Source organism: Oncorhynchus gorbuscha, linkage group LG02, assembly GCF_021184085.1.
Source record: "Oncorhynchus gorbuscha isolate QuinsamMale2020 ecotype Even-year linkage group LG02, OgorEven_v1.0, whole genome shotgun sequence".
Lineage (NCBI taxonomy): Eukaryota > Metazoa > Chordata > Actinopteri > Salmoniformes > Salmonidae > Oncorhynchus > Oncorhynchus gorbuscha.
Window position 1 is genome coordinate 109580988 of NC_060174.1, and position 27616 is coordinate 109608603.

Sequence of the window (27616 nt, forward strand, 5' to 3'; positions counted from 1 at the left end):
AGTTGTGTTGGTTAGGTCTATAACCCCTATATGTAGTTGTGTTGGTTAGGTCTATAACCCCTATATGTAGTTGTGTTGGTTAGGTCTATAACCCCTATATGTAGTTGTGTTGGTTAGGTCTATAACCCCTATATGTAGTTGTGTTGGTTAGGTCTATAACCCCTATATGTAGTTGTGTTGGTTAGGTCTATAACCCCTATATGTAGTTGTGTTGGTTAGGTCTATAACCCCTATATGTAGTTGTGTTGGTTAGGTCTATAACCCCTATATGTAGTTGTGTTGGTTAGGTCTATAACCCCTATATGTAGTTGTGTTGGTTAGGTCTATAACCCCTATATGTAGTTGTGTTGGTTAGGTCTATAACCCCTATATGTAGTTGTGTTGGTTAGGTCTATAACCCCTATATGTAGTTGTGTTGGTTAGGTCTATAACCCCTATATGTAGTTGTGTTGGTTAGGTCTATAACCCCTATATGTAGTTGTGTTGGTTAGGTCTATAACCCCTATATGTAGTTGTGTTGGTTAGGTCTATAACCCCTATATGTAGTTGTGTTGGTTAGGTCTATAACCCCTATATGTAGTTGTGTTGGTTAGGTCTATAACCCCTATATGTAGTTGTGTTGGTTAGGTCTATAACCCCTATATGTAGTTGTGTTGGTTAGGTCTATAACCCCTATATGTAGTTGTGTTGGTTAGGTCTATAACCCCTATATGTAGTTGTGTTGGTTAGGTCTATAACCCCTATATGTAGTTGTGTTGGTTAGGTCTATAACCCCTATATGTAGTTGTGTTGGTTAGGTCTATAACCCCTATATGTAGTTGTGTTGGTTAGGTCTATAACCCCTATATGTAGTTGTGTTGGTTAGGTCTATAACCCCTATATGTAGTTGTGTTGGTTAGGTCTATAACCCCTATATGTAGTTGTGTTGGTTAGGTCTATAACCCCTATATGTTGGTTAGGTCTATAACCCCTATATGTAGTTGTGTTGGTTAGGTCTATAACCCCTATATGTAGTTGTGTTGGTTAGGTCTATAACCCCTATATGTAGTTGTGTTGGTTAGGTCTATAACCCTATATATGTTGGTTGGTCTATAACCCCTATATTAGTTGTGTTGGTCTATAACCCCTATATGTAGTTGTGTTGGTTAGGTCTATAACCCCTATATGTAGTTGTGTTGGTTAGGTCTATAACCCCTATATGTAGTTGTGTTGGTTAGGTCTATAACCCCTATATGTAGTTGTGTTGGTTAGGTCTATAACCCCTATGTTGGTTAGTATGTAGTTGGTTAGGTCTATAACCCCTATATGTAGTTGTGTTGGTTAGGTCTATAACCCCTATATGTAGTTGTGTTGGTTAGGTCTATAACCCCTATATGTAGTTGTGTTGGTTAGGTCTATAACCCCTATATGTAGTTGTGTTGGTTAGGTCTATAACCCCTATATGTAGTTGTGTTGGTTAGGTCTATAACCCCTATATGTAGTTGTGTTGGTTAGGTCTATAACCCCTATATGTAGTTGTGTTGGTTAGGTCTATAACCCCTATATGTAGTTGTGTTGGTTAGGTCTATAACCCCTATGTGTTGGTTAGGTCTATAACCCCTATATGTAGTTGTGTTGGTTAGGTCTATAACCCCTATATGTAGTTGTGTTGGTTAGGTCTATAACCCCTATATGTAGTTGTGTTGGTTAGGTCTATAACCCCTATATGTAGTTGTGTTGGTTAGGTCTATAACCCCTATATGTAGTTGTGTTGGTTAGGTCTATAACCCCTATATGTAGTTGTGTTGGTTAGGTCTATAACCCCTATATGTAGTTGTAGTTGTGTTGGTTAGGTCTATAACCCCTATATGTAGTTGTGTTGGTTAGGTCTATAACCCCTATATGTAGTTGTGTTGGTTAGGTCTATAACCCCTATATGTAGTTGTGTTGGTTAGGTCTATAACCCCTATATGTTGGTTAGGTCTATAACCCCTATATGTAGTTGTGTTGGTTAGGTCTATAACCCCTATATGTAGTTGTGTTGGTTAGGTCTATAACCCCTATATGTAGTTGTGTTGGTTAGGTCTATAACCCCTATATGTAGTTGTGTTGGTTAGGTCTATAACCCCTATATGTAGTTGTGTTGGTTAGGTCTATAACCCCTATATGTAGTTGTGTTGGTTAGGTCTATAACCCCTATATGTAGTTGTGTTGGTTAGGTCTATAACCCCTATATGTAGTTGTGTTGGTTAGGTCTATAACCCCTATATGTAGTTGTGTTGGTTAGGTCTATAACCCCTATATGTAGTTGTGTTGGTTAGGTCTATAACCCCTATATGTAGTTGTGTTGGTTAGGTCTATAACCCCTATATGTAGTTGTGTTGGTTAGGTCTATAACCCCTATATGTAGTTGTGTTGGTTAGGTCTATAACCCCTATATGTAGTTGTGTTGGTTAGGTCTATAACCCCTATATGTAGTTGTGTTGGTTAGGTCTATAACCCCTATATGTAGTTGTGTTGGTTAGGTCTATAACCCCTATATGTAGTTGTGTTGGTTAGGTCTATAACCCCTATATGTAGTTGTGTTGGTTAGGTCTATAACCCCTATATGTAGTTGTGTTGGTTAGGTCTATAACCCCTATATGTAGTTGTGTTGGTTAGGTCTATAACCCCTATATGTAGTTGTGTTGGTTAGGTCTATAACCCCTATATGTAGTTGTGTTGGTTAGGTCTATAACCCCTATATGTAGTTGTTGGTTAGGTCTATAACCCCTATATGTAGTTGTGTTGGTTAGGTCTATAACCCCTATATGTAGTTGTGTTGGTTAGGTCTATAACCCCTATATGTAGTTGTGTTGGTTAGGTCTATAACCCCTATATGTAGTTGTGTTGGTTAGGTCTATAACCCTATATGTAGTTGTGTTGGTTAGGTCTATAACCCCTATATGTAGTTGTGTTGGTTAGGTCTATAACCCCTATATGTAGTTGTGTTGGTTAGGTCTATAACCCCTATATGTAGTTGTGTTGGTTAGGTCTATAACCCCTATATGTAGTTGTGTTGGTTAGGTCTATAACCCCTATATGTAGTTGTGTTGGTTAGGTCTATAACCCCTATATGTAGTTGTGTTGGTTAGGTCTATAACCCCTATATGTAGTTGTGTTGGTTAGGTCTATAACCCCTATATGTAGTTGTGTTGGTTAGGTCTATAACCCTATATGTAGTTGTGTTGGTTAGGTCTATAACCCTATATGTAGTTGTGTTGGTTAGGTCTATAACCCCTATATGTAGTTGTGTTGGTTAGGTCTATAACCCCTATATGTAGTTGTGTTGGTTAGGTCTATAACCCCTATATGTAGTTGTGTTGGTTAGGTCTATAACCCCTATATGTAGTTGTGTTGGTTAGGTCTATAACCCCTATATGTAGTTGTGTTGGTTAGGTCTATAACCCCTATATGTAGTTGTGTTGGTTAGGTCTATAACCCCTATATGTAGTTGTGTTGGTTAGGTCTATAACCCCTATATGTAGTTGTGTTGGTTAGGTCTATAACCCCTATATGTAGTTGTGTTGGTTAGGTCTATAACCCCTATATGTAGTTGTGTTGGTTAGGTCTATAACCCCTATATGTAGTTGTGTTGGTTAGGTCTATAACCCCTATATGTAGTTGTGTTGGTTAGGTCTATAACCCCTATATGTAGTTGTGTTGGTTAGGTCTATAACCCCTATATGTAGTTGTGTTGGTTAGGTCTATAACCCCTATATGTAGTTATGTTGGTTAGGTCTATAACCCCTATATGTAGTTGTGTTGGTTAGGTCTATAACCCCTATATGTAGTTGTGTTGGTTAGGTCTATAACCCCTATATGTAGTTGTGTTGGTTAGGTCTATAACCCCTATATGTAGTTGTGTTGGTTAGGTCTATAACCCCTATATGTAGTTGTGTTGGTTAGGTCTATAACCCCTATATGTAGTTGTGTTGGTTAGGTCTATAACCCCTATATGTAGTTGTGTTGGTTAGGTCTATAACCCCTATATGTAGTTGTGTTGGTTAGGTCTATAACCCCTATATGTAGTTGTGTTGGTTAGGTCTATAACCCCTATATGTAGTTGTGTTGGTTAGGTCTATAACCCCTATATGTAGTTGTGTTGGTTAGGTCTATAACCCCTATATGTAGTTGTGTTGGTTAGGTCTATAACCCCTATATGTAGTTGTGTTGGTTAGGTCTATAACCCCTATATGTAGTTGTGTTGGTTAGGTCTATAACCCCTATATGTAGTTGTGTTGGTTAGGTCTATAACCCCTATATGTAGTTGTGTTGGTTAGGTCTATAACCCCTATATGTAGTTGTGTTGGTTAGGTCTATAACCCCTATATGTAGTTGTGTTGGTTAGGTCTATAACCCCTATATGTAGTTGTGTTGGTTAGGTCTATAACCCCTATATGTAGTTGTGTTGGTTAGGTCTATAACCCCTATATGTAGTTGTGTTGGTTAGGTCTATAACCCCTATATGTAGTTGTGTTGGTTAGGTCTATAACCCCTATATGTAGTTGTGTTGGTTAGGTCTATAACCCCTATATGTAGTTGTGTTGGTTAGGTCTATAACCCCTATATGTAGTTGTGTTGGTTAGGTCTATAACCCCTATATGTAGTTGTGTTGGTTAGGTCTATAACCCCTATATGTAGTTGTGTTGGTTAGGTCTATAACCCCTATATGTAGTTGTGTTGGTTAGGTCTATAACCCCTATATGTAGTTGTGTTGGTTAGGTCTATAACCCCTATATGTAGTTGTGTTGGTTAGGTCTATAACCCCTATATGTAGTTGTGTTGGTTAGGTCTATAACCCCTATATGTAGTTGTGTTGGTTAGGTCTATAACCCCTATATGTAGTTGTGTTGGTTAGGTCTATAACCCCTATATGTAGTTGTGTTGGTTAGGTCTATAACCCCTATATGTAGTTGTGTTGGTTAGGTCTATAACCCCTATATGTAGTTGTGTTGGTTAGGTCTATAACCCCTATATGTAGTTGTGTTGGTTAGGTCTATAACCCCTATATGTAGTTGTGTTGGTTAGGTCTATAACCCCTATATGTAGTTGTGTTGGTTAGGTCTATAACCCCTATATGTAGTTGTGTTGGTTAGGTCTATAACCCCTATATGTAGTTGTGTTGGTTAGGTCTATAACCCCTATATGTAGTTGTGTTGGTTAGGTCTATAACCCCTATATGTAGTTGTGTTGGTTAGGTCTATAACCCCTATATGTAGTTGTGTTGGTTAGGTCTATAACCCCTATATGTAGTTGTGTTGGTTAGGTCTATAACCCCTATATGTAGTTGTGTTGGTTAGGTCTATAACCCCTATATGTAGTTGTGTTGGTTAGGTCTATAACCCCTATATGTAGTTGTGTTGGTTAGGTCTATAACCCCTATATGTAGTTGTGTTGGTTAGGTCTATAACCCCTATATGTAGTTGTGTTGGTTAGGTCTATAACCCCTATATGTAGTTGTGTTGGTTAGGTCTATAACCCCTATATGTAGTTGTGTTGGTTAGGTCTATAACCCCTATATGTAGTTGTGTTGGTTAGGTCTATAACCCCTATATGTAGTTGTGTTGGTTAGGTCTATAACCCCTATATGTAGTTGTGTTGGTTAGGTCTATAACCCCTATATGTAGTTGTGTTGGTTAGGTCTATAACCCCTATATGTAGTTGTGTTGGTTAGGTCTATAACCCCTATATGTAGTTGTGTTGGTTAGGTCTATAACCCCTATATGTAGTTGTGTTGGTTAGGTCTATAACCCCTATATGTAGTTGTGTTGGTTAGGTCTATAACCCCTATATGTAGTTGTGTTGGTTAGGTCTATAACCCCTATATGTAGTTGTGTTGGTTAGGTCTATAACCCCTATATGTAGTTGTGTTGGTTAGGTCTATAACCCCTATATGTAGTTGTGTTGGTTAGGTCTATAACCCCTATATGTAGTTGTGTTGGTTAGGTCTATAACCCCTATATGTAGTTGTGTTGGTTAGGTCTATAACCCCTATATGTAGTTGTGTTGGTTAGGTCTATAACCCCTATATGTAGTTGTGTTGGTTAGGTCTATAACCCCTATATGTAGTTGTGTTGGTTAGGTCTATAACCCCTATATGTAGTTGTGTTGGTTAGGTCTATAACCCCTATATGTAGTTGTGTTGGTTAGGTCTATAACCCCTATATGTAGTTGTGTTGGTTAGGTCTATAACCCCTATATGTAGTTGTGTTGGTTAGGTCTATAACCCCTATATGTAGTTGTGTTGGTTAGGTCTATAACCCCTATATGTAGTTGTGTTGGTTAGGTCTATAACCCCTATATGTAGTTGTGTTGGTTAGGTCTATAACCCCTATATGTAGTTGTGTTGGTTAGGTCTATAACCCCTATATGTAGTTGTGTTGGTTAGGTCTATAACCCCTATATGTAGTTGTTGTTAGGTAACCCCTATAGGTCTATAACCCCTATATGTAGTTGTGTTGGTTAGGTCTATAACCCCTATATGTAGTTGTGTTGGTTAGGTCTATAACCCCTATATGTAGTTGTGTTGGTTAGGTCTATAACCCTATATGTAGTTGTGTTGGTTAGGTCTATAACCCCTATATGTAGTTGTGTTGGTTAGGTCTATAACCCCTATATGTAGTTGTGTTGGTTAGGTCTATAACCCCTATATGTAGTTGTGTTGGTTAGGTCTATAACCCCTATATGTAGTTGTGTTGGTTAGGTCTATAACCCCTATATGTAGTTGTGTTGGTTAGGTCTATAACCCCTATATGTAGTTGTGTTGGTTAGGTCTATAACCCCTATATGTAGTTGTGTTGGTTAGGTCTATAACCCCTATATGTAGTTGTGTTGGTTAGGTCTATAACCCCTATATGTAGTTGTGTTGGTTAGGTCTATAACCCCTATATGTAGTTGTGTTGGTTAGGTCTATAACCCCTATATGTAGTTGTGTTGGTTAGGTCTATAACCCCTATATGTAGTTGTGTTGGTTAGGTCTATAACCCCTATATGTAGTTGTGTTGGTTAGGTCTATAACCCCTATATGTAGTTGTGTTGGTTAGGTCTATAACCCCTATATGTAGTTGTGTTGGTTAGGTCTATAACCCCTATATGTAGTTGTGTTGGTTAGGTCTATAACCCCTATATGTAGTTGTGTTGGTTAGGTCTATAACCCCTATATGTAGTTGTGTTGGTTAGGTCTATAACCCCTATATGTAGTTGTGTTGGTTAGGTCTATAACCCCTATATGTAGTTGTGTTGGTTAGGTCTATAACCCCTATATGTAGTTGTGTTGGTTAGGTCTATAACCCCTATATGTAGTTGTGTTGGTTAGGTCTATAACCCCTATATGTAGTTGTGTTGGTTAGGTCTATAACCCCTATATGTAGTTGTGTTGGTTAGGTCTATAACCCCTATATGTAGTTGTGTTGGTTAGGTCTATAACCCCTATATGTAGTTGTGTTGGTTAGGTCTATAACCCCTATATGTAGTTGTGTTGGTTAGGTCTATAACCCCTATATGTAGTTGTGTTGGTTAGGTCTATAACCCCTATATGTAGTTGTGTTGGTTAGGTCTATAACCCCTATATGTAGTTGTGTTGGTTAGGTCTATAACCCCTATATGTAGTTGTGTTGGTTAGGTCTATAACCCCTATATGTAGTTGTGTTGGTTAGGTCTATAACCCCTATATGTAGTTGTGTTGGTTATGTAGTTGTGTTGGTTAGGTCTATAACCCCTATATGTAGTTGTGTTGGTTAGGTCTATAACCCCTATATGTAGTTGTGTTGGTTAGGTCTATAACCCCTATATGTAGTTGTGTTGGTTAGGTCTATAACCCCTATATGTAGTTGTGTTGGTTAGGTCTATAACCCCTATATGTAGTTGTGTTGGTTAGGTCTATAACCCCTATATGTAGTTGTGTTGGTTAGGTCTATAACCCCTATATGTAGTTGTGTTGGTTAGGTCTATAACCCCTATATGTAGTTGTGTTGGTTAGGTCTATAACCCCTATATGTAGTTGTGTTGGTTAGGTCTATAACCCCTATATGTAGTTGTGTTGGTTAGGTCTATAACCCCTATATGTAGTTGTGTTGGTTAGGTCTATAACCCCTATATGTAGTTGTGTTGGTTAGGTCTATAACCCCTATATGTAGTTGTGTTGGTTAGGTCTATAACCCCTATATGTAGTTGTGTTGGTTAGGTCTATAACCCCTATATGTAGTTGTGTTGGTTAGGTCTATAACCCCTATAGTTGTGTTGGTTAGGTATGTTGGTTAGTTGTGTTGGTTAGGTCTATAACCCCTATATGTAGTTGTGTTGGTTAGGTCTATAACCCCTATATGTAGTTGTGTTGGTTAGGTCTATAACCCCTATATGTAGTTGTGTTGGTTAGGTCTATAACCCCTATATGTAGTTGTGTTGGTTAGGTCTATAACCCCTATATGTAGTTGTGTTGGTTAGGTCTATAACCCCTATATGTAGTTGTGTTGGTTAGGTCTATAACCCCTATATGTAGTTGTGTTGGTTAGGTCTATAACCCCTATATGTAGTTGTGTTGGTTAGGTCTATAACCCCTATATGTAGTTGTGTTGGTTAGGTCTATAACCCCTATATGTAGTTGTGTTGGTTAGGTCTATAACCCCTATATGTAGTTGTGTTGGTTAGGTCTATAACCCCTATATGTAGTTGTGTTGGTTAGGTCTATAACCCCTATATGTAGTTGTGTTGGTTAGGTCTATAACCCCTATATGTAGTTGTGTTGGTTAGGTCTATAACCCCTATATGTAGTTGTGTTGGTTAGGTCTATAACCCCTATATGTTAGTTGTCTATGTTAGTTGTGTTGGTTAGGTCTATAACCCCTATATGTAGTTGTGTTGGTTAGGTCTATAACCCCTATATGTAGTTGTGTTGGTTAGGTCTATAACCCCTATATGTAGTTGTGTTGGTTAGGTCTATAACCCCTATATGTAGTTGTGTTGGTTAGGTCTATAACCCCTATATGTAGTTGTGTTGGTTAGGTCTATAACCCCTATATGTAGTTGTGTTGGTTAGGTCTATAACCCCTATAAGGTCTATAACCCCTATATGTAGTTGTGTTGGTTAGGTCTATAACCCCTATATGTAGTTGTGTTGGTTAGGTCTATAACCCCTATATGTAGTTGTGTTGGTTAGGTCTATAACCCCTATATGTAGTTGTGTTGGTTAGGTCTATAACCCCTATATGTAGTTGTGTTGGTTAGGTCTATAACCCCTATATGTAGTTGTGTTGGTTAGGTCTATAACCCCTATATGTAGTTGTGTTGGTTAGGTCTATAACCCCTATATGTAGTTGTGTTGGTTAGGTCTATAACCCCTATATGTAGTTGTGTTGGTTAGGTCTATAACCCCTATATGTAGTTGTGTTGGTTAGGTCTATAACCCCTATATGTAGTTGTGTTGGTTAGGTCTATAACCCCTATATGTAGTTGTGTTGGTTAGGTCTATAACCCCTATATGTAGTTGTGTTGGTTAGGTCTATAACCCCTATATGTAGTTGTGTTGGTTAGGTCTATAACCCCTATATGTAGTTGTGTTGGTTAGGTCTATAACCCCTATATGTAGTTGTGTTGGTTAGGTCTATAACCCCTATATGTAGTTGTGTTGGTTAGGTCTATAACCCCTATATGTAGTTGTGTTGGTTAGGTCTATAACCCCTATATGTAGTTGTGTTGGTTAGGTCTATAACCCCTATATGTAGTTGTGTTGGTTAGGTCTATAACCCCTATATGTAGTTGTGTTGGTTAGGTCTATAACCCCTATATGTAGTTGTGTTGGTTAGGTCTATAACCCCTATATGTAGTTGTGTTGGTTAGGTCTATAACCCCTATATGTAGTTGTGTTGGTTAGGTCTATAACCCCTATATGTAGTTGTGTTGGTTAGGTCTATAACCCCTATATGTAGTTGTGTTGGTTAGGTCTATAACCCCTATATGTAGTTGTGTTGGTTAGGTCTATAACCCCTATATGTAGTTGTGTTGGTTAGGTCTATAACCCCTATATGTAGTTGTGTTGGTTAGGTCTATAACCCCTATATGTAGTTGTGTTGGTTAGGTCTATAACCCCTATATGTAGTTGTGTTGGTTAGGTCTATAACCCCTATATGTAGTTGTGTTGGTTAGGTCTATAACCCCTATATGTAGTTGTGTTGGTTAGGTCTATAACCCCTATATGTAGTTGTGTTGGTTAGGTCTATAACCCCTATATGTAGTTGTGTTGGTTAGGTCTATAACCCCTATATGTAGTTGTGTTGGTTAGGTCTATAACCCCTATATGTAGTTGTGTTGGTTAGGTCTATAACCCCTATATGTAGTTGTGTTGGTTAGGTCTATAACCCCTATATGTAGTTGTGTTGGTTAGGTCTATAACCCCTATATGTAGTTGTGTTGGTTAGGTCTATAACCCCTATATGTAGTTGTGTTGGTTAGGTCTATAACCCCTATATGTAGTTGTGTTGGTTAGGTCTATAACCCCTATATGTAGTTGTGTTGGTTAGGTCTATAACCCCTATATGTAGTTGTGTTGGTTAGGTCTATAACCCCTATATGTAGTTGTGTTGGTTAGGTCTATAACCCCTATATGTAGTTGTGTTGGTTAGGTCTATAACCCCTATATGTAGTTGTGTTGGTTAGGTCTATAACCCTATATGTAGTTGTGTTGGTTAGGTCTATAACCCCTATATGTAGTTGTGTTGGTTAGGTCTATAACCCCTATATGTAGTTGTGTTGGTTAGGTCTATAACCCCTATATGTAGTTGTGTTGGTTAGGTCTATACCCCTATATGTAGTTGTGTTGGTTAGGTCTATAACCCCTATATGTAGTTGTGTTGGTTAGGTCTATAACCCCTATATGTAGTTGTGTTGGTTAGGTCTATAACCCCTATATGTAGTTGTGTTGGTTAGGTCTATAACCCCTATATGTAGTTGTGTTGGTTAGGTCTATAACCCCTATATGTAGTTGTGTTGGTTAGGTCTATAACCCCTATATGTAGTTGTGTTGGTTAGGTCTATAACCCCTATATGTAGTTGTGTTGGTTAGGTCTATAACCCCTATATGTAGTTGTGTTGGTTAGGTCTATAACCCCTATATGTAGTTGTGTTGGTTAGGTCTATAACCCCTATATGTAGTTGTGTTGGTTAGGTCTATAACCCCTATATGTAGTTGTGTTGGTTAGGTCTATAACCCCTATATGTAGTTGTGTTGGTTAGGTCTATAACCCCTATATGTAGTTGTGTTGGTTAGGTCTATAACCCTATATGTAGTTGTGTTGGTTAGGTCTATAACCCCTATATGTAGTTGTGTTGGTTAGGTCTATAACCCCTATATGTAGTTGTGTTGGTTAGGTCTATAACCCCTATATGTAGTTGTGTTGGTTAGGTCTATAACCCCTATATGTAGTTGTGTTGGTTAGGTCTATAACCCCTATATGTAGTTGTGTTGGTTAGGTCTATAACCCCTATATGTAGTTGTGTTGGTTAGGTCTATAACCCCTATATGTAGTTGTGTTGGTTAGGTCTATAACCCCTATATGTAGTTGTGTTGGTTAGGTCTATAACCCCTATATGTAGTTGTGTTGGTTAGGTCTATAACCCCTATATGTAGTTGTGTTGGTTAGGTCTATAACCCCTATATGTAGTTGTGTTGGTTAGGTCTATAACCCCTATATGTAGTTGTGTTGGTTAGGTCTATAACCCCTATATGTAGTTGTGTTGGTTAGGTCTATAACCCCTATATGTAGTTGTGTTGGTTAGGTCTATAACCCCTATATGTAGTTGTGTTGGTTAGGTCTATAACCCCTATATGTAGTTGTGTTGGTTAGGTCTATAACCCCTATATGTAGTTGTGTTGGTTAGGTCTATAACCCCTATATGTAGTTGTGTTGGTTAGGTCTATAACCCCTATATGTAGTTGTGTTGGTTAGGTCTATAACCCCTATATGTAGTTGTGTTGGTTAGGTCTATAACCCTATGTAGTTGTGTTGGTTAGGTCTATAACCCCTATATGTAGTTGTGTTGGTTAGGTCTATAACCCCTATATGTAGTTGTGTTGGTTAGGTCTATAACCCCTATATGTAGTTGTGTTGGTTAGGTCTATAACCCCTATATGTAGTTGTGTTGGTTAGGTCTATAACCCCTATATGTAGTTGTGTTGGTTAGGTCTATAACCCCTATATGTAGTTGTGTTGGTTAGGTCTATAACCCCTATATGTAGTTGTGTTGGTTAGGTCTATAACCCCTATATGTAGTTGTGTTGGTTAGGTCTATAACCCCTATATGTAGTTGTGTTGGTTAGGTCTATAACCCCTATATGTAGTTGTGTTGGTTAGGTCTATAACCCCTATATGTAGTTGTGTTGGTTAGGTCTATAACCCCTATATGTAGTTGTGTTGGTTGTGTTGGTTAGGTCTATAACCCCTATATGTAGTTGTGTTGGTTAGGTCTATAACCCCTATATGTAGTTGTGTTGGTTAGGTCTATAACCCCTATATGTAGTTGTGTTGGTTAGGTCTATAACCCCTATATGTAGTTGTGTTGGTTAGGTCTATAACCCCTATATGTAGTTGTGTTGGTTAGGTCTATAACCCCTATATGTAGTTGTGTTGGTTAGGTCTATAACCCCTATATGTAGTTGTGTTGGTTAGGTCTATAACCCTATATGTAGTTGTGTTGGTTAGGTCTATAACCCCTATATGTAGTTGTGTTGGTTAGGTCTATAACCCCTATATGTAGTTGTGTTGGTTAGGTCTATAACCCCTATATGTAGTTGTGTTGGTTAGGTCTATAACCCCTATATGTAGTTGTGTTGGTTAGGTCTATAACCCCTATATGTAGTTGTGTTGGTTAGGTCTATAACCCTATATGTAGTTGTGTTGGTTAGGTCTATAACCCCTATATGTAGTTGTGTTGGTTAGGTCTATAACCCCTATATGTAGTTGTGTTGGTTAGGTCTATAACCCCTATATGTAGTTGTGTTGGTTAGGTCTATAACCCCTATATGTAGTTGTGTTGGTTAGGTCTATAACCCCTATATGTAGTTGTGTTGGTTAGGTCTATAACCCCTATATGTAGTTGTGTTGGTTAGGTCTATAACCCCTATATGTAGTTGTGTTGGTTAGGTCTATAACCCCTATATGTAGTTGTGTTGGTTAGGTCTATAACCCCTATATGTAGTTGTGTTGGTTAGGTCTATAACCCCTATATGTAGTTGTGTTGGTTAGGTCTATAACCCCTATATGTAGTTGTGTTGGTTAGGTCTATAACCCCTATATGTTGTAGTGTAGTGTTGGTTAGGTCTATAACCCCTATATGTAGTTGTGTTGGTTAGGTCTATAACCCCTATATGTAGTTGTGTTGGTTAGGTCTATAACCCCTATATGTAGTTGTGTTGGTTAGGTCTATAACCCCTATGTAGTTGTGTTAGTTGTGTTATGTAGTTGTGTTGGTTAGGTCTATAACCCCTATATGTAGTTGTGTTGGTTAGGTCTATAACCCCTATAGTTGTGTTGTTAGGTCTTGTGTTGGTTAGGTCTATAACCCCTATATGTAGTTGTGTTGGTTAGGTCTATAACCCCTATATGTAGTTGTGTTGGTTAGGTCTATAACCCCTATATGTAGTTGTGTTGGTTAGGTCTATAACCCCTATATGTAGTTGTGTTGGTTAGGTCTATAACCCCTATATGTAGTTGTGTTGGTTAGGTCTATAACCCCTATATGTAGTTGTGTTGGTTAGGTCTATAACCCCTATATATGTAGTTGTGTTGGTTAGGTCTATAACCCCTATATGTAGTTGTGTTGGTTAGGTCTATAACCCCTATATGTAGTTGTGTTGGTTAGGTCTATAACCCCTATATGTAGTTGTGTTGGTTAGGTCTATAACCCCTATATGTAGTTGTGTTGGTTAGGTCTATAACCCCTATATGTAGTTGTGTTGGTTAGGTCTATAACCCCTATATGTAGTTGTGTTGGTTAGGTCTATAACCCCTATATGTAGTTGTGTTGGTTAGGTCTATAACCCCTATATGTTAGTCTATTGTAGTTGTGTTGGTTAGGTCTATAACCCCTATATGTAGTTGTGTTGGTTAGGTCTATAACCCCTATATGTAGTTGTGTTGGTTAGGTCTATAACCCCTATATGTAGTTGTGTTGGTTAGGTCTATAACCCCTATATGTAGTTGTGTTGGTTAGGTCTATAACCCCTATATGTAGTTGTGTTGGTTAGGTCTATAACCCCTATATGTAGTTGTGTTGGTTAGGTCTATAACCCCTATATGTAGTTGTGTTGGTTAGGTCTATAACCCCTATGTAGTTGTGTTGGTTAGGTCTATAACCCCTATATGTAGTTGTGTTGGTTAGGTCTATAACCCCTATATGTAGTTGTGTTGGTTAGGTCTATAACCCCTATATGTAGTTGTGTTGGTTAGGTCTATAACCCCTATATGTAGTTGTGTTGGTTAGGTCTATAACCCCTATATGTAGTTGTGTTGGTTAGGTCTATAACCCCTATATGTAGTTGTGTTGGTTAGGTCTATAACCCCTATATGTAGTTGTGTTGGTTAGGTCTATAACCCCTATATGTAGTTGTGTTGGTTAGGTCTATAACCCCTATATGTAGTTGTGTTGGTTAGGTCTATAACCCCTATATGTAGTTGTGTTGGTTAGGTCTATAACCCCTATATGTAGTTGTGTTGGTTAGGTATAGTTGTGTTGGTTAGGTCTATAACCCCTATATGTAGTTGTGTTGGTTAGGTCTATAACCCCTATATGTAGTTGTGTTGGTTAGGTCTATAACCCCTATATGTAGTTGTGTTGGTTAGGTCTATAACCCCTATATGTAGTTGTGTTGGTTAGGTCTATAACCCCTATATGTAGTTGTGTTGGTTAGGTATGTAGTTGTGTTGGTTAGGTCTATAACCCCTATATGTAGTTGTGTTGGTTAGGTCTATAACCCCTATATGTAGTTGTGTTGGTTAGGTCTATAACCCCTATATGTAGTTGTGTTGGTTAGGTCTATAACCCCTATATGTAGTTGTGTTGGTTAGGTCTATAACCCCTATATGTAGTTGTGTTGGTTAGGTCTATAACCCCTATATGTAGTTGTGTTGGTTAGGTCTATAACCCCTATATGTAGTTGTGTTGGTTAGGTCTATAACCCCTATATGTAGTTGTGTTGGTTAGGTCTATAACCCCTATATGTAGTTGTGTTGGTTAGGTCTATAACCCCTATATGTAGTTGTGTTGGTTAGGTCTATAACCCCTATGTAGTTGTGTTGGTTAGGTCTATAACCCCTATATGTAGTTGTGTTGGTTAGGTCTATAACCCCTATATGTAGTTGTGTTGGTTAGGTCTATAACCCCTATATGTAGTTGTGTTGGTTAGGTCTATAACCCCTATATGTAGTTGTGTTGGTTAGGTCTATAACCCCTATATGTAGTTGTGTTGGTTAGGTCTATAACCCCTATATGTAGTTGTGTTGGTTAGGTCTATAACCCCTATATGTAGTTGTGTTGGTTAGGTCTATAACCCCTATATGTAGTTGTGTTGGTTAGGTCTATAACCCCTATATGTAGTTGTGTTGGTTAGGTCTATAACCCCTATATGTAGTTGTGTTGGTTAGGTCTATAACCCCTATATGTAGTTGTGTTGGTTAGGTCTATACCCCTATATGTAGTTGTGTTGGTTAGGTCTATAACCCCTATATGTAGTTGTGTTGGTTAGGTCTATAACCCCTATATGTAGTTGTGTTGGTTAGGTCTATAACCCCTATATAGTTGTGTTGGTTAGGTCTATAACCCCTATATGTAGTTGTGTTGGTTAGGTCTATAACCCCTATATGTAGTTGTGTTGGTTAGGTCTATAACCCCTATATGTAGTTGTGTTGGTTAGGTCTATAACCCCTATATGTAGTTGTGTTGGTTAGGTCTATAACCCCTATATGTAGTTGTGTTGGTTAGGTCTATAACCCCTATATGTAGTTGTGTTGGTTAGGTCTATAACCCCTATATGTAGTTGTGTTGGTTAGGTCTATAACCCCTATATGTAGTTGTGTTGGTTAGGTCTATAACCCCTATATGTAGTTGTGTTGGTTAGGTTGTGTTAGGTCTATAACCCCTATATGTAGTTGTGTTGGTTAGGTCTATAACCCCTATATGTAGTTGTGTTGGTTAGGTCTATAACCCCTATATGTAGTTGTGTTGGTTAGGTCTATAAGGTCTATATGTAGTTGTGTTGGTTAGGTCTATAACCCCTATATGTAGTTGTGTTGGTTAGGTCTATAACCCCTATATGTAGTTGTGTTGGTTAGGTCTATAACCCCTATATGTAGTTGTGTTGGTTAGGTCTATAACCCCTATATGTAGTTGTGTTGGTTAGGTCTATAACCCCTATATGTAGTTGTGTTGGTTAGGTCTATAACCCCTATATGTAGTTGTGTTGGTTAGGTCTATAACCCCTATATGTAGTTGTGTTGGTTAGGTCTATAATATGTAGTTGTGTTGGTTAGGTCTATATGTAGTTGTGTTGGTTAGGTCTATAACCCCTATATGTAGTTGTGTTGGTTAGGTCTATAACCCCTATATGTAGTTGTGTTGGTTAGGTCTATAACCCCTATATGTAGTTGTGTTGGTTAGGTCTATAACCCCTATATGTAGTTGTGTTGGTTAGGTCTATAACCCCTATATGTAGTTGTGTTGGTTAGGTCTATAACCCCTATATGTAGTTGTGTTGGTTAGGTCTATAACCCCTATATGTAGTTGTGTTGGTTAGGTCTATAACCCCTATATGTAGTTGTGTTGGTTAGGTCTATAACCCCTATATGTAGTTGTGTTGGTTAGGTCTATAACCCTATATGTAGTTGTGTTGGTTAGGTCTATAACCCCTATATGTAGTTGTGTTGGTTAGGTCTATAACCCCTATATGTAGTTGTGTTGGTTAGGTCTATAACCCCTATATGTAGTTGTGTTGGTTAGGTCTATAACCCCTATATGTAGTTGTGTTGGTTAGGTCTATAACCCCTATATGTAGTTGTGTTGGTTAGGTCTATAACCCCTATATGTAGTTGTGTTGGTTAGGTCTATAACCCCTATATGTAGTTGTGTTGGTTAGGTCTATAACCCCTATATGTAGTTGTGTTGGTTAGGTCTATAACCCCTATGTAGTTGTGTTGGTTAGGTCTATAACCCCTATATGTAGTTGTGTTGGTTAGGTCTATAACCCCTATATGTAGTTGTGTTGGTTAGGTCTATAACCCCTATATGTAGTTGTGTTGGTTAGGTCTATAACCCCTATATGTAGTTGTGTTGGTTAGGTCTATAACCCCTATATGTAGTTGTGTTGGTTAGGTCTATAACCCCTATATGTAGTTGTGTTGGTTAGGTCTATAACCCCTATATGTAGTTGTGTTGGTTAGGTCTATAACCCCTATATGTAGTTGTGTTGGTTAGGTCTATAACCCCTATATGTAGTTGTGTTGGTTAGGTCTATAACCCCTATATGTAGTTGTGTTGGTTAGGTCTATAACCCCTATATGTAGTTGTGTTGGTTAGGTCTATAACCCCTATATGTAGTTGTGTTGGTTAGGTCTATAACCCCTATATGTAGTTGTGTTGGTTAGGTCTATAACCCCTATATGTAGTTGTGTTGGTTAGGTCTATAACCCCTATATGTAGTTGTGTTGGTTGTAGTTGTGTTGGTTAGGTCTATAACCCCTATATGTAGTTGTGTTGGTTAGGTCTATAACCCCTATATGTAGTTGTGTTGGTTAGGTCTATAACCCCTATATGTAGTTGTGTTGGTTAGGTCTATAACCCCTATATGTAGTTGTGTTGGTTAGGTCTATAACCCCTATATGTAGTTGTGTTGGTTAGGTCTATAACCCCTATATGTAGTTGTGTTGGTTAGGTCTATAACCCCTATATGTAGTTGTGTTGGTTAGGTCTATAACCCCTATATGTAGTTGTGTTGGTTAGGTCTATAACCCCTATATGTAGTTGTGTTGGTTAGGTCTATAACCCCTATATGTAGTTGTGTTGGTTAGGTCTATAACCCCTATATGTAGTTGTGTTGGTTAGGTCTATAACCCCTATATGTAGTTGTGTTGGTTAGGTCTATAACCCCTATATGTAGTTGTGTTGGTTAGGTCTATAACCCCTATATGTAGTTGTGTTGGTTAGGTCTATAACCCCTATATGTAGTTGTGTTGGTTAGGTCTATAACCCCTATATGTAGTTGTGTTGGTTAGGTCTATAACCCCTATATGTAGTTGTGTTGGTTAGGTCTATAACCCCTATATGTAGTTGTGTTGGTTAGGTCTATAACCCCCCTATAATATGTAGTTGTGTTGGTTAGGTCTATAACCCCTATATGTAGTTGTGTTGGTTAGGTCTATAACCCCTATATGTAGTTGTGTTGGTTAGGTCTATAACCCCTATGTAGTTGTGTTGGTTAGGTCTATAACCCCTATATGTAGTTGTGTTGGTTAGGTCTATAACCCCTATATGTAGTTGTGTTGGTTAGGTCTATAACCCCTATATGTAGTTGTGTTGGTTAGGTCTATAACCCCTATATGTAGTTGTGTTGGTTAGGTCTATAACCCCTATATGTAGTTGTGTTGGTTAGGTCTATAACCCCTATATGTAGTTGTGTTGGTTAGGTCTATAACCCCTATATGTAGTTGTGTTGGTTAGGTCTATAACCCCTATATGTAGTTGTGTTGGTTAGGTGTATAAGGTCCCCTATATGTAGTTGTGTTGGTTAGGTCTATAACCCCTATATGTAGTTGTGTTGGTTAGGTCTATAACCCCTATATGTAGTTGTGTTGGTTAGGTCTATAACCCCTATATGTAGTTGTGTTGGTTAGGTCTATAACCCCTATATGTAGTTGTGTTGGTTAGGTCTATAACCCCTATGTGTTGTGTTAGGTCTATAACCCCTATATGTAGTTGTGTTGGTTAGGTCTATAACCCCTATATGTAGTTGTGTTGGTTAGGTCTATAACCCCTATATGTAGTTGTGTTGGTTAGGTCTATAACCCCTATATGTAGTTGTGTTGGTTAGGTCTATAACCCCTATATGTAGTTGTGTTGGTTAGGTCTATAACCCCTATATGTAGTTGTGTTGGTTAGGTCTATAACCCCTATATGTAGTTGTGTTGGTTAGGTCTATAACCCCTATATGTAGTTGTGTTGGTTAGGTCTATAACCCCTATATGTAGTTGTGTTGGTTAGGTCTATAACCCCTATATGTAGTTGTGTTGGTTAGGTCTATAACCCCTATATGTAGTTGTGTTGGTTAGGTCTATAACCCCTATATGTAGTTGTGTTGGTTAGGTCTATAACCCCTATATGTAGTTGTGTTGGTTAGGTCTATAACCCCTATATGTAGTTGTGTTGGTTAGGTCTATAACCCCTATATGTAGTTGTGTTGGTTAGGTCTATAACCCCTATATGTAGTTGTGTTGGTTAGGTCTATAACCCCTATATGTAGTTGTGTTGGTTAGGTCTATAACCCCTAGTTGTGTTGGTTAGGTCTATAACCCCTATATGTAGTTGTGTTGGTTAGGTCTATAACCCCTATATGTAGTTGTGTTGGTTAGGTCTATAACCCCTATATGTAGTTGTGTTGGTTAGGTCTATAACCCCTATATGTAGTTGTGTTGGTTAGGTCTATAACCCCTATATGTAGTTGTGTTGGTTAGGTCTATAACCCCTATATGTAGTTGTGTTGGTTAGGTCTATAACCCCTATATGTAGTTGTGTTGGTTAGGTCTATAACCCCTATATGTAGTTGTGTTGGTTAGGTCTATAACCCCTATATGTAGTTGTGTTGGTTAGGTCTATAACCCCTATATGTTGGTTAGGTCTATGTAGTTGTGTTGGTTAGGTCTATAACCCCTATATGTAGTTGTGTTGGTTAGGTCCCCTATATGTAGTTGTGTTGGTTAGGTCTATAACCCCTATATGTAGTTGTGTTGGTTAGGTCTATAACCCCTATATGTTAAGGTCTATAACCCCTATATGTAGTTGTGTTGGTTAGGTCTATAACCCCTAGGTCTATGTAGTTGTGTTGGTTAGGTCTATAACCCCTATATGTAGTTGTGTTGGTTAGGTCTATAACCCCTATATGTAGTTGTGTTGGTTAGGTCTATAACCCCTATATGTAGTTGTGTTGGTTAGGTCTATAACCCCTATATGTAGTTGTGTTGGTTAGGTCTATAACTATATGTAGTTGTGTTGGTTAGGTCCCTATATGTAGTTGTGTTGGTTAGGTCTATAACCCCTATATGTAGTTGTGTTGGTTAGGTCTATAACCCCTATATGTAGTTGTGTTGGTTAGGTCTATAACCCCTATATGTAGTTGTGTTGGTTAGGTCTATAACCCCTATATGTAGTTGTGTTGGTTAGGTCTATAACCCCTATATGTAGTTGTGTTGGTTAGGTCTATAACCCCTATATGTAGTTGTGTTGGTTAGGTCTATAACCCCTATATGTAGTTGTGTTGGTTAGGTCTATAACCCCTATATGTAGTTGTGTTGGTTAGGTCTATAACCCCTATATGTAGTTGTGTTGGTTAGGTCTATAACCCCTATATGTAGTTGTGTTGGTTAGGTCTATAACCCCTATATGTAGTTGTGTTGGTTAGGTCTATAACCCCTATATGTAGTTGTGTTGGTTAGGTCTATAACCCCTATATGTAGTTGTGTTGGTTAGGTCTATAACCCCTATATGTAGTTGTGTTGGTTAGGTCTATAACCCCTATATGTAGTTGTGTTGGTTAGGTCTATAACCCCTATATGTAGTTGTGTTGGTTAGGTCTATAACCCCTATATGTAGTTGTGTTGGTTAGGTCTATAACCCCTATATGTAGTTGTGTTGGTTAGGTCTATAACCCCTATATGTAGTTGTGTTGGTTAGGTCTATAACCCCTATATGTAGTTGTGTTGGTTAGGTCTATAACCCCTATATGTAGTTGTGTTGGTTAGGTCTATAACCCCTATATGTAGTTGTGTTGGTTAGGTCTATAACCCCTATATGTAGTTGTGTTGGTTAGGTCTATAACCCCTATATGTAGTTGTGTTGGTTAGGTCTATAACCCCTATATGTAGTTGTGTTGGTTAGGTCTATAACCCCTATATGTAGTTGTGTTGGTTAGGTCTATAACCCCTATATGTAGTTGTGTTGGTTAGGTCTATAACCCCTATATGTAGTTGTGTTGGTTAGGTCTATAACCCCTATATGTAGTTGTGTTGGTTAGGTCTATAACCCCTATATGTAGTTGTGTTGGTTAGGTCTATAACCCCTATATGTAGTTGTGTTGGTTAGGTCTATAACCCCTATATGTAGTTGTGTTGGTTAGGTCTATAACCCCTATATGTAGTTGTGTTGGTTAGGTCTATAACCCCTATATGTAGTTGTGTTGGTTAGGTCTATAACCCCTATATGTAGTTGTGTTGGTTAGGTCTATAACCCCTATATGTAGTTGTGTTGGTTAGGTCTATAACCCCTATATGTAGTTGTGTTGGTTAGGTCTATAACCCCTATATGTAGTTGTGTTGGTTAGGTCTATAACCCCTATATGTAGTTGTGTTGGTTAGGTCTATAACCCCTATATGTAGTTGTGTTGGTTAGGTCTATAACCCCTATATGTAGTTGTGTTGGTTAGGTCTATAACCCCTATATGTAGTTGTGTTGGTTAGGTCTATAACCCCTATATGTAGTTGTGTTGGTTAGGTCTATAACCCCTATATGTAGTTGTGTTGGTTAGGTCTATAACCCCTATATGTAGTTGTGTTGGTTAGGTCTATAACCCCTATATGTAGTTGTGTTGGTTAGGTCTATAACCCCTATATGTAGTTGTGTTGGTTAGGTCTATAACCCCTATATGTAGTTGTGTTGGTTAGGTCTATAACCCCTATATGTAGTTGTGTTGGTTAGGTCTATAACCCCTATATGTAGTTGTGTTGGTTAGGTCTATAACCCCTATATGTAGTTGTGTTGGTTAGGTCTATAACCCCTATATGTAGTTGTGTTGGTTAGGTCTATAACCCCTATATGTAGTTGTGTTGGTTAGGTCTATAACCCCTATATGTAGTTGTGTTGGTTAGGTCTATAACCCCTATATGTAGTTGTGTTGGTTAGGTCTATAACCCCTATATGTAGTTGTGTTGGTTAGGTCTATAACCCCTATGTTGTAGTTGTGTTGGTTAGGTCTATAACCCCTATATGTAGTTGTGTTGGTTAGGTCTATAACCCCTATATGTAGTTGTGTTGGTTAGGTCTATAACCCCTATATGTAGTTGTGTTGGTTAGGTCTATAACCCCTATATGTAGTTGTGTTGGTTAGGTCTATAACCCCTATATGTAGTTGTGTTGGTTAGGTCTATAACCCCTATATGTAGTTGTGTTGGTTAGGTCTATAACCCCTATATGTAGTTGTGTTGGTTAGGTCTATAACCCCTATATGTAGTTGTGTTGGTTAGGTCTATAACCCCTATATGTAGTTGTGTTGGTTAGGTCTATAACCCCTATATGTAGTTGTGTTGGTTAGGTCTATAACCCCTATATGTAGTTGTGTTGGTTAGGTCTATAACCCCTATATGTAGTTGTGTTGGTTAGGTCTATAACCCCTATATGTAGTTGTGTTGGTTAGGTCTATAACCCCTATATGTAGTTGTCTATAACCCCTATAGTTGTGTTGGTTAGGTCTATAACCCCTATATGTAGTTGTGTTGGTTAGGTCTATAACCCCTATATGTAGTTGTGTTGGTTAGGTCTATAACCCCTATATGTAGTTGTGTTGGTTAGGTCTATAACCCCTATATGTAGTTGTGTTGGTTAGGTCTATAACCCCTATATGTAGTTGTGTTGGTTAGGTCTATAACCCCTATATGTAGTTGTGTTGGTTAGGTCTATAACCCCTATATGTAGTTGTGTTGGTTAGGTCTATAACCCCTATATGTAGTTGTGTTGGTTAGGTCTATAACCCCTATATGTAGTTGTGTTGGTTAGGTCTATAACCCCTATATGTAGTTGTGTTGGTTAGGTCTATAACCCCTATATGTAGTTGTGTTGGTTAGGTCTATAACCCCTATATGTAGTTGTGTTGGTTAGGTCTATAACCCCTATATGTAGTTGTGTTGGTTAGGTCTATAACCCCTATATGTAGTTGTGTTGGTTAGGTCTATAACCCCTATATGTAGTTGTGTTGGTTAGGTCTATAACCCCTATATGTAGTTGTGTTGGTTAGGTCTATAACCCCTATATGTAGTTGTGTTGGTTAGGTCTATAACCCCTATAGTTGTGTTGGTTAGGTCTATAACCCCTATATGTTGTGTTGGTTAGGTCTATAACCCCTATATGTAGTTGTGTTGGTTAGGTCTATAACCCCTATATGTAGTTGTGTTGGTTAGGTCTATAACCCCTATATGTAGTTGTGTTGGTTAGGTCTATAACCCCTATATGTAGTTGTGTTGGTTAGGTCTATAACCCCTATATGTAGTTGTGTTGGTTAGGTCTATAACCCCTATATGTAGTTGTGTTGGTTAGGTCTATAACCCCTATATGTAGTTGTGTTGGTTAGGTCTATAACCCCTATATGTAGTTGTGTTGGTTAGGTCTATAACCCCTATATGTAGTTGTGTTGGTTAGGTCTATAACCCCTATATGTAGTTGTGTTGGTTAGGTCTATAACCCCTATATGTAGTTGTGTTGGTTAGGTCTATAACCCCTATATGTAGTTGTGTTGGTTAGGTCTATAACCCCTATATGTAGTTGTGTTGGTTAGGTCTATAACCCCTATATGTAGTTGTGTTGGTTAGGTCTATAACCCCTATATGTAGTTGTGTTGGTTAGGTCTATAACCCCTATATGTAGTTGTGTTGGTTGTGTTGGTTAGGTCTATAACCCCTATATGTAGTTGTGTTGGTTAGGTCTATAACCCCTATATGTAGTTGTGTTGGTTAGGTCTATAACCCCTATATGTAGTTGTGTTGGTTAGGTCTATAACCCCTATATGTAGTTGTGTTGGTTAGGTCTATAACCCCTATATGTAGTTGTGTTGGTTAGGTCTATAACCCCTATATGTAGTTGTGTTGGTTAGGTCTATAACCCCTATATGTAGTTGTGTTGGTTAGGTCTATAACCCCTATATGTAGTTGTGTTGGTTAGGTCTATAACCCCTATATGTAGTTGTGTTGGTTAGGTCTATAACCCCTATATGTAGTTGTGTTGGAGGTCTAACCCCTATATGTAGTTGTGTTGGTTAGGTCTATAACCCCTATATGTAGTTGTGTTGGTTAGGTCTATAACCCCTATATGTAGTTGTGTTGGTTAGGTCTATAACCCCTATATGTAGTTGTGTTGGTTAGGTCTATAACCCCTATATGTAGTTGTGTTGGTTAGGTCTATAACCCCTATATGTTGGTTGTGTTGGTTAGGTCTATAACCCCTATATGTAGTTGTGTTGGTTAGGTCTATAACCCCTATATGTAGTTGTGTTGGTTAGGTCTATAACCCCTATATGTAGTTGTGTTGGTTAGGTCTATAACCCCTATATGTAGTTGTGTTGGTTAGGTCTATAACCCCTATATGTAGTTGTGTTGGTTAGGTCTATAACTCCTATATGTAGTTGTGTTGGTTAGGTCTATAACCCCTATATGTAGTTGTGTTGGTTAGGTCTATAACCCCTATATGTAGTTGTGTTGGTTAGGTCTATAACCCCTATATGTAGTTGTGTTGGTTAGGTCTATAACCCCTATATGTAGTTGTGTTGGTTAGGTCTATAACCCCTATATGTAGTTGTGTTGGTTAGGTCTATAACCCCTATATGTAGTTGTGTTGGTTAGGTCTATAACCCCTATATGTAGTTGTGTTGGTTAGGTCTATAACCCCTATATGTTGGTTAGGTCTATAACCCCTATATGTAGTTGTGTTGGTTAGGTCTATAACCCCTATATGTAGTTGTGTTGGTGAGGGATTATACAGTAACTGACCTTATGGTGGAGACAGGGTAGGCTGTGTTGTCAGAGACAGGGTAGGCTGTGTTGTCGGAGACAGGGTAGGTTGTGTTGTCAGAGACAGGGTAGGATGGGTTGTCGGAGACAGGGTAGGATGGGTTGTCAGAGACAGGGTAGGATGGGTTGTCAGAGACAGGGTAGGATGGGTTGTCAGAGACAGGCTAGGATGGGTTGTCGGAGACAGGGTAGGATGGGTTGTCAGAGACAGGGTAGGATGGGTTGTCAGAGACAGGGTAGGCTGTGTTGTCAGAGACAGGGTAGGATGTGTTGTCAGAGACAGGGTAGGCTGTGTTGTCAGAGACAGGGTAGGATGTGTTGTCAGAGACAGGGTAGGTTGTGTTGTCAGAGACAGGGTAGGATGTGTTGTCAGAGACAGGGTAGGATGGGTTGTCAGAGACAGGGTAGGCTGTGTTGTCAGAGACAGGGTAGGATGTGTTGTCAGAGACAGGGTAGGATGTGTTGTCAGAGACAGGGTAGGCTGTGTTGTCAGAGACAGGGTAGGATGTGTTGTCAGAGACAGGGTAGGTTTCTACAGTAACTAACCTCATTGTGGCTGCTGGTGTTGGAAGGATCACAGCGTGATGTGTTGTCAGAGACAGGGTAGGTGGTGTTGGTTATATCCTGCCATAGCCTCCTGTAGACATACTGCGGTACCAGAGGATAGACCAGGAAACTGGCGAAAGCATAGAAGGCTACCAGTGGCTCTATCAGCAATAACCCCTTCATTCTTACCAGGGGAGATTGGACACAAAGACAGATCCCTGTAAGACAAGGTAGAAGAGTTCAGTGGACATACAGATCCTTGAGACGGGAGAGGGCAAACAGACAGATTCCTGGAAGACAAGGTAGGAGAGTTCAGTGGACATACAGATCCTCGAGACGGGAGAGGACAAACAGACAGATTCCTGGAAGACAAGGTAGGAGAGTTCAGTGGACACACAGATCCTCGAGACGGGAGAGGACCAACAGACAGATTCCTCAATGATCTGATCTGTCTAGCTAGCCACTGAACTCTCCTACCTTGTCTTCCAGGGGAATGAACAGAGATCCCTGGGAGGGGAGTGGACAGAGATCCCTGGGAGGGGAGTGGACAGAGATCCCTGGGAGGGGAGTGGACAGAGATCCCTGGGAGGGGAGTGGACAGAGATCCCTGGGAGGGGAGTGGACAGAGATCCCTGGGAGGGGAGTGGACAGAGATCCCTGGGAGGGGAGTGGACAGAGATCCCTGGGAGGGGGGTGGATTAGAGGTTGACCGATTAGTCGGCATGGCTGATTAATTAGGGCCGATTTCAAGTTTTCATAACAATCGGTAATCAGCATTTTTGGACGGTGATTATGGACAATTACATTGCACTCCACGAGGAGACTGGGTGGCAGGCTGACCATCTGTTACGTAAGTGCAGTAAGGAGCCTAGGTAAGTTGCTAGCTAGCATTAAACGCATCTTAACATAATCACTATGGATCCCCCCCTGACAAGGCGGCAGCTACTCATCCTGGGGTTTATTATGGATCCCCATTAGTTCCTGCCAAGGCAGCAGCTATTCTTCCTGGGGTTTATTATGGATCCCCATTAGTTCCTGCCAAGGCAGCAGCTATTCTTCCTGGGGTTTATTATGGATCCCCATTAGTTCCTGCCAAGGCAGCAGCTATTCTTCCTGGGGTTTATTATGGATCCCCATTAGTTCCTGCCAAGGCAGCATCTACTCTTCCTGGGGTTTATTATGGATCCCCATTAGTTCCTGCCATGGCAGCATCTACTCTTCCTGGGGTCCAACCACATTAAGGTACATCACAAAAACAAACTCACTAACTCAGTACATCATTACGGCACTACATATCTGCAACACAAAATGTGTAGTCCCTATACAACAATATCAACATTTACACGTGTGTAGAGTACGTGTGCGAGTGTCTGTCCCTAAACAGTCTGCATTGTTCCATAAAGTGTAGTTTTACCCCCCCCCCCTTCCCCCATCTGTAATGAGATCTCTGGAGGCATGTCTGAGCTGTTTGCTAGTCCTCGGTGCATTCAGCATGTCAATACCGCTCGTTCAGTTATGATGTGTCAAGATTGGCTGACACTGATGAGACTGCTACTAAAAATAAAGGTGACCATGCCAACACTTTGCTTACTGACTGTCCAGGTTCATAGGATAAAGAACATGCAAAAAAAAAAAAAAGTAAATTTCTCACCTTTTTAGTTTGTCATTTGGTTCAGAGTAAGTATCATGAAACGCCCTTCCCACTCGTCCTGGATGTTCAGACCATTTCCGCGGACATCTGTTGAGAGTCTCATGTACTTTACCGCAGGCCCATCACTTATGAAAGGTTTAATTTCCTGTGTTCAGCCCCTTCTGCCCTGTGATTGGATAACACTCAGCGGAGCGTCCTGTCTGTTTTCCACACAGCAGAACATTTAGAGACAGGCAGACTTTTCCCTTTTTCTGGTTTCCTGCGCATAGGTTACCTCAGACATCTCATTTTATTTTTGTATTATTTTATTAGTATTAAATCCGAATTGTTTAACCAAAATATGACGTTCAAAGGGAACTCATTTACCTGTATGGAA

The 27616-nt window shown here is 39.2% G+C and overlaps 1 protein-coding gene across 2 annotated transcripts in view; it reads right to left on the bottom strand.

Annotated features, from left to right (window-relative positions):
- Positions 1 to 27366, bottom strand: part of LOC123995284 (solute carrier family 46 member 3-like) — an 82157-nt gene extending 54791 nt beyond the window's left edge. For both annotated transcript variants that reach the window (XR_006831803.1, XM_046298794.1), the window contains exons 1-2: positions 27241 to 27366; positions 25590 to 25807 (exon numbers count right to left, since the gene is read on the bottom strand). Coding sequence is in view for 1 of the 2 variants with exons in the window: in XM_046298794.1 (XP_046154750.1) it covers positions 25590 to 25772 (183 nt within the window). In the remaining variant the exon portion in view is untranslated. The remainder of the gene's footprint in view (positions 1 to 25589; positions 25808 to 27240) is intronic.
- Between the last annotated feature and the right edge of the window lie 250 nt (positions 27367 to 27616).